The following is a 12956-nucleotide window of genomic DNA, read 5'->3' on the forward strand; positions in this document are numbered from 1 at the left end:
CTTTAACACCAGCTTATAATATAGATAGGCAGTAATAGTGATAAATTGCTCCAAGTAATGCAAATATTAGGGCAGGGGTGTGAAAACTGTGGGCTGCAGTCTGCATATGGCCCACTGGGGCTCCCTCTGCAGCCCAGGGACCCCCTGCCACATGCATCTTGCACACTGGGGCACGGGAGCCTTGCATGTCCTACTCCTCCCCCTCCCTCCCAGCACCTTCAGAGAAGGACAAATCAGCAGACTCACACTCTGTTCCCACTCCTTCCCCTCCTTCCCAGAGCCATCAACAGCTTCTGCAGGTTTCAACTAAGAGCAGAGTGGCTGGGACCCACAAGCCAGTGCAGTAGTGTAAGGCTGCTATGCAGCTTTTCCCTTCCAGCCCATAGTATTCTGTACTGTTCCTCACATCATGGGCTTGAGTTGCTAGCCTTTTAAGTCAAAGGAAGGAAGAGGTAGTGAGTGAAGTATCTTGAGCCACTAAGGCTATGTCTACACTAGCCCTCTCCTTTCAGAAAGGGCATGGTAATGAGAAAGTTTGGCAGATGCTAATGAGGTGCTGACATGAATATGCAGTGCCTCATTAGCATAATGGCAGCCACACTTGTTTCGAAAGTGCCACTTTTGGAATGCATGCTGCCCATCTAGATGGGGGCTTTTCGAAAGGCCCCCTGGACTTGGAAAGCCCCTTCTTGCTATTTGGTTTTAGGAAGAGGGGGCTTTCAAAGTCAGGGGAGTCCTTTCAAAAGGCCCCCATCTACATGGGCAGCATGCATTCCAAAAGCAGTGCTTTCAAAAAGCGTACAGCTGTCATTATGCTAATGAGGTGCTGCATATTCATGTCAGCTCCTCATTAGCATCTTCTGAACTGCCTCATTAACATGCCCCTTCCAAAAGGAGCAGGCTAATGTAGACATAACTTGATTGTTTACCTAGACTAGAGAAATTGCTACTACAGAACTACTCCTTTAGTCTTTTCTTACCCATACCCGAACCATCTATTCCTGACTCTCCTCCAACCTAGCTATCTCCTTTTAATATGCAATTTAACCCTCTTCCCACTTCTCCCAAATCTCCTAATCGCCCTCTTCTCTGTCTCACCAAATCCTGCAAACCCACAACTTCTCTCCTGTCTAGCTCTTTAATCTAGGCCCTGGATCCCCAAACCTCCTTAACCCAAATACTCCCCTGGTGTTGCCCCAAACTCCTCTAATTGCATCCTTCTGACTTGCCTCTGCCAAACATCCTCAATTCACCAAACCCCACTGCTTCAGTTCTCCTCATGGCTTCCCCAGACAGTGGCTTCTTTCTGGATTCTTCCTAAGATGTTTTTGAAATGTTGGTAATTATGATGTATAGTGCATGACATTCAAAAAGGAACATTATGAATGCTTGTCACCCTGCTTTGGGAATCTTTAAATGTCTGTGTGTCAAAGAACATGTCCTGTATACTCCTAAAATATTCAGGAGAGAAGAGGTGGCAAGACTGAATTATTTATGAAACCGTAGTTGCCTCAGCTATACTTAGCATTGTCTCACGATCTACGGAATGCTACCAAAGCAAAGTTATTTAAAATGTGTGTTTAATTAATGTGGGGAAAGGTGGAAACATCTATCAAAAGGCAAAGAAAGTATGAAAATAATCTGCTAGGATTTTATTTTTTATTTGTAGCAAACACATGATGTGGAGCAATTTGTGTCATTTAAAACATTAAAATAACATTTTACTGCTTTTAATATTGTGTATAAATATACAATGGCTTATTATGTAGATATTTTTGCTAAATAAGTCTGATGAAAGTCCAATGATATTTAATAAGCTGCAATCTCTGTCCCCCTTTAATCTTTACAGGTGTCTTCCAAAAATTATCAAGTGGAGAAAACATTCTGCAATGTCCTTAATATCCTGATGATAATACTCCAAGAACAAGAATGGAAGTAAATGAATACAGTAATTCAACCATTGTAAACAGTACATCTGTTAACCATAAACAGTTAGAAGGACATAGACTTTGGGAAGTCATTACAATTGCTACTGTCACAGCTATTGTAAGCCTAATAACTATAGTGGGAAACATTCTTGTAATGATATCCTTCAAAGTCAACAGTCAACTTAAAACTGTCAACAATTATTACTTGCTCAGCCTTGCTTGTGCAGACCTCATCATTGGAATATTTTCTATGAATCTTTATACATCTTATATACTAATAGGCCATTGGTCTCTTGGAAGTCTGGCATGTGATCTATGGCTAGCATTGGACTATGTCGCTAGCAATGCCTCAGTAATGAACCTGCTCGTTATCAGTTTTGATCGATACTTTTCCATCACACGACCTCTAACCTACCGGGCTAAACGCACGCCCAAAAGGGCTGGTGTTATGATTGGTTTAGCTTGGTTAATTTCCTTTATTCTGTGGGCACCACCAATTTTATGCTGGCAGTATTTTGTGGGGGAACGAACTGTCCCACCTGAAGAATGCCAGATACAATTTTTGTATGAACCCATTATCACCTTTGGCACTGCAATTGCTGCTTTCTACATCCCAGTGTCAGTGATGACTATTTTATATTGCCGCATTTATAAAGAGACTGAGAAACGTACTAAGGACCTTGCTGAACTACAAGGCTCTGAATCTGTGGCAGAGCTTGAGATGATAAAACCCCAGAAAGCTCTTCTGAATTCCTGCTTTAGCTGCAAGCAACAAAATTTAGCCAAAAGGGAAAGGTGTCAGGCATCATGGTCTTCATCCAGTCGAAGCACTTCAGCCACTGCAAAAGCCCCTCAAACACCAAATACTTGTAATGATTGGTCTAAGGCAGACCAACTAACCACATGCAGCAGCTATGCATCCTCAGAAGAAGAGGACAAACCTGCCTCTGATTCACTTTTTCAAGTAACTTGCAAGAGTCCATCCAAAGGTAAGAAAGAAGAGTTTAAGGAGGACACTAAGGAAGTTTTTATGAAAGACCACCCTATGGAAACTGATTTTGAGACCCAGAAATACTTTCTTTCTCCGGCCAAAAGCCAAGTGCAAAGAAGTCCAAAATGTGTGGCCTACAAATTTCACTTAGTTGTTAAGGCTGATGGCACCCAGGAAACCAACAATGGTTGCCGAAAAGTAAAAGTAACTCCTTGTTCTGCTGCTTTATCAAAGGACCCTTCCATCAAGAGCATGGATCCAAATTTAAGTAACCAAATCACCAAAAGGAAAAGAATGGTTCTTATAAAGGAGCGCAAAGCAGCACAGACTTTAAGTGCCATTCTTCTAGCTTTTATCATCACTTGGACTCCCTACAATATAATGGTTTTGGTCTCCACATTTTGCTCAGACTGCATTCCTCTAACTCTGTGGCACCTTGGATATTGGCTGTGCTACGTCAATAGCACTGTTAACCCTATTTGTTATGCTCTCTGCAACAAAACATTCCGAAAAACTTTTAAGATGCTACTTTTCTGTCAGTGGAAAAAGAAAAAAGTGGAAGAGAAGTTGTACTGGCAGGGTAATACCAAACTGCTGTAATTGAAGGACAGAAACACCTACAAAATTATTGATACATTGTAAATTGGCTATAGTTCTTTTTTTCCCAAAGTTGTTGCTTTACATGTCTGGGGACAAAAAATTCCTGCAAAGAAAAGCCAAGTTTTACATAATGACAGTCTTGTGCATGCTTTCAAGAGGGAGGCAGCAACTGCTGTAATTATCTATGGATGTCTTCAGTCACTCAAGTGGAGCTGAATTATTGTCAGCATCTTAGGGCCCTGTGGTGTTATCCTTCAGCCTAAGAATGAGTAGAATGAATCACAGACCCCTGGAAATTAGAGACGGATAGACTTGTTAGGTCATCCAAACCACCTCCTACAGTTGCAAGACTGTTTTCCTGTGTATTTTCTAATGTTTTGTCAATTCTAGTTTTATACGTCTGTAGCAATGGACCTTGCACTGCTTCCCTTGTGACACTATCCATAGCTTGATGAAATGGAACAAGGACCATTTAAAGATGAAAACAGCAGTACCCAAAATAACATATTAAGGGATCCTTTGGACCCCAAATGGGCAAACCTATTAAGGGCAAGTGTAATGCTAAAAAAGTATTCTGTTGCAGGACATTTCTGAGCAGAGGGAAGATTCATAGGTGGTGTAATATACAATGTTGTTTGTATATTAAGACCCCAATACCCATATCAAGGCTGTCATTCAAGTTAGTATCATCTGTAAGCAAATGGCAGAAATTTCTGAATTTGTATTTCTTCATATACAGTGAGTTTTATTTTTTTAAAGTCACTCTACTAGTGACAAATGAGGGTGCAAAGCAGAATTCACTGCACTGTACAAATAAGTTCTTTTATTTACTATCCTATAAACAGCACATAATTAGAAATAAAAATCTTTTAACTTCCCTACTACCGCCCTGAAAAGTCTACCTTTAATGATATACAGAACACAGGACAAATAAAAACTGTCATGCAGACATCAGTATATCATGAAGTTATTTAAAATACTGACAAAATTGATATTAATGAACAATGAAAACAAGATTTTTTGTGACTCACATGATTGTTTCTATATTAATCATATTATTTAGCAGTTACAACAATACTTTTGATTTTCAAAGAGCTTGTCCAATATTACCTAATTAATATTTGGAATTATATGTTCTCTTAGGGCCAGATCTTCTAGGCCAGTTGAACTGCTGGGTTGGGGAAAGGTGGCTGTTAAATACCTTTGCAACCCCTGGATTCTGGGGCCAGCATGCACAGGCCCCGACCCAAGCGCAAGTTAGTGCAGGTCCCAAGAGGCTGTTCCAGAAACTGAGGTTTGCTGGGGCTTAAGGATCACCCAGGAATGCCCCTCCTTCACAGAGAGGTGGGGTGTTAGAAATGGTATAGTGGTTCTGGGCTGTATGGAGGATTCCATCTGGCAGGAGAAGTCTTCATATAGATGGGTTCACTTTCCTTATAGGCATTTGCAGCACAAAGCTGATGTAGTGGAGGTAAGGTCTGGCTCACTACAGTGTAATAAAATCAAGTGTCTAAAACTCAGGAGGAAATAAAGGAAACAGCAAGAAAAATCAGAGGGCATCGAAAAGCCTGATAATAAGCAATGGTCTTTTTTTAAAAAAAGGGTGACAAAATAAACATCCTGTAAAGAATTACAAATACTGCAGTAGGGATGAGCCCATGTCACAAGTTCAGATCCAGATCTATCTGGCCTTTATCAAAATTCAGGGGTATTTGGATGCAGAGCTTTGATCTGGGCCCCATCTCGGTATTACGTCTCACAATCTATTTAATATGATCATAACAGTGTGACAGGAAATACTTGCACAGTGCAGAGATAATGCAGCGGATTTTGTGCTAGTTATTCTGAATTTGTCATTGTTTTCAGTGGAGTTGATATAAATTTAGTTAATGGTAGTTCTCATGAAAGAAGTGTTTTTCCGTGTAACTATCCAATCAATTCATGTCAATGACAAATGTGTAAGTAATTTTTACATATTCCTAATTTTCAAAGGAAAAATGTATGTTAATGAAAAGCTAGGGATGTGTGGAAAACATATTTTGACTTCAACCTGATTGATTTTGAAGTACATTGTAATGTCCAAGTTCTATCTAGTCTTTTAGCATATAATTATTGAAAGGGGAAGTATGGGTTTTTATAAAGACCCTTTTGTTGATTTTTAAATCTGTCACCACCCAGACTTTCTTCTGTGTCTGAGTGTGTCCTAGCTGGCTATTATAGTGGATTCATCTTATTTTGCATTGGATCAAACACACAAGTAGTGTGCTTGGTGCAACACAACATTAATGTGCACATCTGTGACAAAAGCTGTCGTAAAGGCAAAATGTATAAGGCTGTACCAGTTCTTGTCAGCTGAAATGTTGTTGCTCAAGTAAAGCTTTGGCTTCTACTTCTGAAATTAAATGGGATACTTTTGTTGCCCCTTTTTGGCTTCTGTTAAACAAGTGTGTTTTGTAAATGTTTATGGACTGTGTGCTGAATAGATGTATGTGGTAGATTATACAGTGATGGATGCAACTATGTCAGTTCAATGTAATTGTGAAATATCGCTAAAACTATGCTGCTAGCATCTAAGATGTTACATTGCCAAACCGTGAGATATATTGTAAATACGTGGAACTATATAAAGAAATATAGGATATTTATGCTTTCCTGTTATGTAGTATGGTAACATGACCCTCAACAAAACATAATTCAGTAGGAAATTATATCTAATTTTCAAGTTCTGTAAAGCTCCCTTTTAAACATAATGTAGACTAAAATACTTATCATCTACATTATCTGGATTCTTGATCTTTAAATTATCCTTTACACAACCATTAGTTTTGATAACTGGTTATGAACTAGAGATATCGTAAAGAAGTCATTTTTGGTAAAGCTTCTATCTTTAAGAGTTCCCCATACCAATCACCCAAATATATGTAAGATCTAATCTTTTCTCAAAATAAAATTGTCATTTCCTCTCTCCTTCCATACACACACTATCTCTTTCCCCTAAAAATATCAAATAAATTAGTTCCAATCTTCTGTAGATTTCATTCTGTTTAAAGATGAAGACTTGAAAGATGTTCAGAACTCTAGCATAGAATACTAGTTAAAATGGGTCTATAGTCACCTCTTTGTGGGAACTCAAGACCCAACAGGACACACACACGGCTCAAATATCCTTCCTTTGTGGAAAAATCCTGTTGAATTTGAGAAGAATGATGACAAAAGAGTTCTACGGGAAATATTCTAACATATGAAATTTGAGGGAGAAATATCTTTTTATTAGAATTTTCAGATCAACCTATAGGATTCAGTAGAGAATTATAACCATGCTACAGTATCGCTCAGATTGGTTTAAATTATTTTGTTGAAGGAAGATCAATCTCTCAATGATTTTTCCACAGGATAATTTGTTTTTGTTTTAAATCAGAGATCGGTCCAAACTGAGGCCCTGATCCAAATGCTGTGAATTTAAGGGTCACATGATTCTGGATCAAGACATGACTATGTACTTCATACAAGAATCCTGGTCCACACACTTCCATCTCAGTTGTAAACGTGGGTAAAATTCAGGATCTGATCCTAAAAAGAGAACCCAGCATCATGAAAAGGCCTCATCTCTACTTTTAATTACCTCTAATTTCTGTATTACTTACTCTTGGCACTTTCCAGAAAATTGTGACATTCCTTCCCACCCATATTTGATACATAACCATTTAAACTTCATTGTACAGTTCAAACTTATTTAATATAGTTAAATTCAAATGTTCCAAAGGATAGCAACAGTTAAGAAGCTTTCTACCTGCTACCAGCAAAACCTAAAAATATCAATGAGGTGTGGTCAGTAATTTAAATTTGATAAAAGAAACTCATTAATACAATTAAAGAATCCCAGGTAATTCTGGAAAATGCCATTGATGTCCTAAAGAAAAATCACTATAGAAGTGGCTGCTTTTTTATGGGAAAGTAGAGCTGAACCACAAATTCAGAACCACCCCCTTCCTCCCCTCCCCCAGAAGCCCTCTAACTTCAGCAGTGTTTGAAGTTTGAAACCAGATTCTGCTTTGAACTTGGGAAAAGGCATCCATCTGTATTATGGACCAAGCCAAAGCCAAAATCCAAATACCCTCCAAAACTTTGGGATTTCAAAAATCCAAAACTGTATCTGAATTTTCAAGAATTGCTTGCTTGAATTTGTGGATAAATATCCATTTGTAGCAAGAGAGCATAAAGTTGATGTAACTTGTTTGATATTATTTCTTTGATAAATAGCAGAAATTCTTCTGGGGTGAACTGAGTTCTGTTTATATACTAATAATCTGTTCTGGAACTTCTATCCATGAAAACATTATCTTAACACTTCCACTATAGTGAGTTGGTAGAATTCATACAGAGTACTTCAGGCTGTTTAGAAAGAACATTTACTGCAAGTAAAAACAACATATGTTCCATATGTGGTCAAGTATAATCTGAGTGGATGCATTACCATGGCAACTCCTAAGGATTCGAAGGAACATGTTAAAGCTTGACACTGTTTTGCGATTTCCTTCAAGTATGTATCAATCTGCGGACAATCCTTAAAAATCTGGTAAGAACTTTCATTTTTACAATTCTCGAATAGCCTTCATCAGATTCTTGGAATTCACGTGGCCTGGGCTTTGCAAAAATAACCACTTTATTACTGCACGATGGACAACCTTGATATACACTTAATTGTTCTTTTCAAGCAAGGACATCTGGAAACGGGTTTGTACACATTAGTCATCTGTTCATCATATGTCATGCTTTTTAGTCACTACTGGCTCACTTTCAGTTTTGTGTTTTAGCATGGCATTTGTCACTAGCAAGAGTTCAGTTTGTGCCAGTTTATGAATCTATTGATACTGAAATTTCTAGCACACATTTTTGAGTCAAACCAATGTGAGGCTTTGTTTATACTTTCAAGTGTAAAGCACTAGGCCATGATAGGAATGATCAGAGAGGACTCTTCCAGTGCTCCATGTAAACGACCTCCGTAAGTGGAGTAGCTAACCACTGTCTCCATGAGGGGAGTAGCTGACAGCCACTGCGGACCCAGGGGTAAGGTGGGGCCAACAGCAGAGGGGGCAGGGCTTAGGGTAGTCAGCTCTGCCCCCCCCCCCCCCCCGAAACCACAATGCAAAGAGCAGTGACAGTTCTCTAGCATTTCAAAAGAGCCTGCAGCTCTGGCTGCTGCAGCGGCAGCAGCTGAGAACTTCAGATTCCTTTGAAATGCCTGGCCCAGGGTATGTGTGTCTCTCTCTCTCTTGCTCCTTCTCTCTCACACACATACACCAGCAGACCTGAACTAACCCAGTTTACATGGAAGCTTTATAACTTGCTGTGCTCGAGAGAAGGTGGCGATTTTCACACCTGAATCAGAAAGCTGCACCACAGTAAAGTGCCCATGTAGACTTAGCTTCAGTAAATGACTGGTTTTGGATTGCTTCTTTCTGCAGACTCCATTCAACTGGTCCCTTAATTCATCATCTAGACTCCCTACCAACTGGCAATGCTTGATGAATTTCCAGACTTGATTCACATATTCAGAAAGTGTTACATTTTCTTTTTCACACCATTCGCAAAAGCGGAAACACTTTTCAGTCAGCAGTGGCTGCAGGGAGAGATAACTTTATAGAATTCTCACGATCTCGGCATATGTTTTGTCTGTGAATTTATTAGGTAGTAGGCTGCCTGGAAGGTAATAAACATTAGTACTCATTAAACTTAATAAAACCACCATTTTTTTCAACGATTACGGTATTACCAAATATATACTATAATAGTCTCTTAATACTAGCAGGCTAGTCCTCTAATGAGTTATCAAACAAGTCTATTTTCCCCAAACAACCAGACATTTTTAACCTTTAACAATATATGTAAATACACAGTTAAGCCCAACTCTCAAGGATTATGGGTTTTAGTTTCCTTTGTAGTTTTACCAAGGATATGTCTGCACAGCTTTTAGCAACAACAGCCTTATCACTAAAAGTCAATTTGCGTGAACACTGTTTGTCAACAAAATATTTCCATCATGAATGAGGGGGTTTTGCCTCGTTGACAGCACAGTGCTCCTGCTGCTAAAGCAGCATTCACACTTTCACTTGTCACAACAAAATTGTTGATCATGTGGCGAAGGGGGTTTAAGGAGAACAACAAAAGTTTTGTTATAGAATCCTCCGGCTGGAAGAGACCTCAGGAGGTCATTGAATCCAGCCCCCTGCCTAAAGCAAGATATACCCCATCTAAATCATCCCAGCTAGAACTTTGTCAAACCCAGCCTTAAAAACCTCTAGGGATGGAGATTCTACCACCTCTCTCGGTAATGCATTCCAGTGCTTCACCCACTTCTGGTGAAATAGTTTTTCCTAATATCCAACCTACACCTCCTGCTCTGTAGCTTTAGACCATTGATCCTTGTTCTGCCATTTGTCACCACTGAGAACAGCCTCTCTCCATCCTCTTCAGAGCCCTCCTTCAGGAAGTTGAAGGCTCCTATCAAATTGCCTCTCACTTTTCTCTTTTGTAGACTAAATAAGGCCAAATCCCTCAGCCTCTCCTCATAGGTCATGTGCACCAGTCCCTTAATCATTTTGGTTGCCCTCCACTGGACCTTCTCCAATGCATCCATGTCCTTTCTGTTCTGGGGGCCCCAGAACTGGATGCAATGTTCCAGATGTGGCCTCACCGGTAGCAAATAGAGGGAAATAATAACTTCTCTAGATCTGCTGGAAATGCTTCTCCTAATACACCCCCATATGCCATTAGCCTGCCATGGGCACACTGTTGACTCATATCCAGCCTCTCATCCACTGTAATCCAAGGTCCTTCTCTGCTGCATTGCTACTTAGCCAGTCAGTCCCCAGCCTATAACAGTGCTTGGGATTCTTCCATGCCAAGCACAGGACTCTGCACGTGTCCTTGTTGAACCTCATCAGATTTCTTTTGGCCCAATCCTCCAATTATCTAGGTCGTTCTGGACCCTCCCCCTAGTTTAGAGTCATCCACAAATTTTCCAAGGGTGCAATCCATACCCTCATCCAAGTGATTAATAAAGATGATGAACAATACTGGCCCGAGTATTGATCCTTGGGCTACTCCACAAATACACATTGCTCCTCTGGAAGGGTTTTGATGGCTCAAATGCCTCTGTATGATGCCATGTTCTGAGATCTCATAATACTGTCACTCACAGATTTCACTGGTAGTCTCTCCTATTAGTACTTAGATGACTTCATATTACACTTTTCCACCTATAAGGTGTGTCTACACTAGAATGCAATGTCGAATTAGCAAGCCCAACTTTGAAACAGCACGTGCTGCGTCTACACACAGCACATGCTACGTCGAAGTTGAAATCGAAGTTAGACGGTGAGACGGTGAAATCGCTATTCCTATCAGAAGATGGGAATAACACCCTATATTGACGTCCAACATCGACCTAAGATGTGTGTAGATGTTCCACGTCCTGCTACTTTGAAATAGCAGGGTCAGCCATGGCAGCAATCAGCTGTTAGGCAGAGATGTGCTGTCCAGCCCCTTGGGGCTCTATGATCTCTGAGCCCAGCGGTTCTTAAAGCCGCATGCACCTGGAAACCCCATAGCAGGAAGCTGAGACTGTGCAGGCAGCAGCTGTGCCATGAGGCACACCTGAACGGCCCAGAGGGAGACCATGGCAGCAGGCCAGTCCCCTGAGCGCCCCCCGAGCTCCCCCTCTGCGCCATCCCAGGGCTCCCAGGCCTCCAGCCTGTGGGGCAGGAAGCGGGGCACCTCCTGGACTGACACTGAGCTTTGTGACCTGCTGGGGCTCTGGGGTGAGGAGGAGGAGGTGCTCCACATAATGGGGAGCAAGTGGCGGAATGCGGAGGAATTTGCTCGGCTGGCTGAGGGCCTGGCCACCCAGAGTCACCCTGCCCGCACTCCTGACCATATCAGGAGTAAGGTCAAGGAGTTGCAGCTTGGTTACGCCCAGACCCAGCACTCGGCCAGCCAGTCTGGGGCTGCTCCCACTGCTTGCCCCTATTACTGGGAGCTCAGGGCTATCTGGGGCCCCCAGGACACCTCCACCCCCGCCAGCCACCCTTGACATCATGGCTGAGGAGTCCCAGCAGGCTTCGGGGTCAGAGTCGGGTCCAGAGCTCAGCCCTGCAACCGCAGGGCCAGAGCCGGGACCCTCCACACCGGCCACGGAGTGGTCCAGCGAGGAGGGGGAGCTCGTGCTGGACATCCCCTCCCGCAGCTCCAGCTGGGCGTCCGCCAGATGGGCCTCCTCTGACCATGGTGGTGGACTGTCGGGTATGTACACCACAGGGCACACACACACACACACACCCAGGGCATGGGGGTAGGGGCACCACATGACCGGGACCTCCCACATCGCCAGCAGACCCCAGCCTGCCAGGGCCCTGGCAGACCATGGCCTAGGGACAGTGCCATGGCCACCAGTGCCCATCAGCACCCTCATCCATGGACAGTGCCGTGCCCTGCCCCCAGTGGGAGGGGGGCAGACCACTGGAAGGGGCCACCCACAGGGCCACTGCACGCACTGATGGGGGATGGGGACCAGACGCCCATGGGGGGATGGGCCACTGGTCAGGGCTCAGTACTCACGGCCTCCCTCCCCCCGCCCCACCTTTTTCCACAGCCACAGCCAGCCACAGCCACAGCCACGCCATCTGTGGTCCTGGACAGCCCCCCCGAGACCCCTGCACCATCACCGCCCAGGGGCACCGCTAGCACTGGGACGGGCCCTTCCCTGCCGGGGCCAGAGGTGCAGCACCCACAATCCTAAGGTGGCTGCTGCCCTCCAGTGACAGGCGGACATCATGGAGTGGAGGCTTCACTTTGAGGATTGGGAGGCCACCTGGTGCCGGGAGGCTTGGCAGGACTTTATGGCCACCTTTAAATAGGTGGTCTCCACCTTTGAGGAGCTGGTGGCCTGGCTGCCCTGTTAGCTGATGGTCGGGTGGAATACCACCTATGCCCTTGTTTTCATCCGAGTCTTCAACTGCTAGGACAGAATCCCTTCACAGCCGGCAGCCCAGGCAGGCTGACGGATGCCCCAGGGTCCTAACACCTGAGTCTTTAACTGCTAGGAGGGAGTCCCTTCACAGTGGGCAGCCAGAAAGGCTGATGGGTGCCCCACAGGTTGTACTGAGAGCCTCCTACACCTGTGTCTTTAACTGCTAGGACAGAGTCCCTTCGCAGCGGGCAGCCAGGAAGGCTGACAGGTGCCCTAAGAGTCTCCTCCGTGGAGGTAGCACGACTCAGTGCTTGGCTCTCAATACGCCCCACCAGTGACCAGGCTGTTACAGCTGAAAAGCAGCTGGGCTCTTTGTTTTGTGTTCAGTTTGCACAGTAACAGGAGGAGTCAGGTTACCGCTTAATCAATTACTTGTTTATTTAACTAACGAGTTAAGCTCTTATGGTTA

General features: G+C 43.2%; 1 protein-coding gene across 1 annotated transcript; it reads left to right on the forward strand.

Annotated features, from left to right (window-relative positions):
- Positions 1 to 1929: 1929 nt before the first annotated feature.
- Positions 1930 to 3519, forward strand: CHRM5 (cholinergic receptor muscarinic 5). The gene has a single exon (XM_074998832.1). It carries the CDS (start codon positions 1930 to 1932, stop codon positions 3517 to 3519), a length of 1590 nt encoding a protein of 529 aa, XP_074854933.1.
- Positions 3520 to 12956: the final 9437 nt, after the last annotated feature.

The sequence above is a fragment of the Carettochelys insculpta genome, chromosome 6 (assembly GCF_033958435.1).
Source record: "Carettochelys insculpta isolate YL-2023 chromosome 6, ASM3395843v1, whole genome shotgun sequence".
Classification (NCBI taxonomy): domain Eukaryota; kingdom Metazoa; phylum Chordata; order Testudines; family Carettochelyidae; genus Carettochelys; species Carettochelys insculpta.

Coding starts and splice junctions, on each gene's coding strand:
- CHRM5 (XM_074998832.1), top strand. CDS start 1,930: ATGGAAGTAAATGAATACAGTAATTCAACCATTGTAAACAGTACATCT.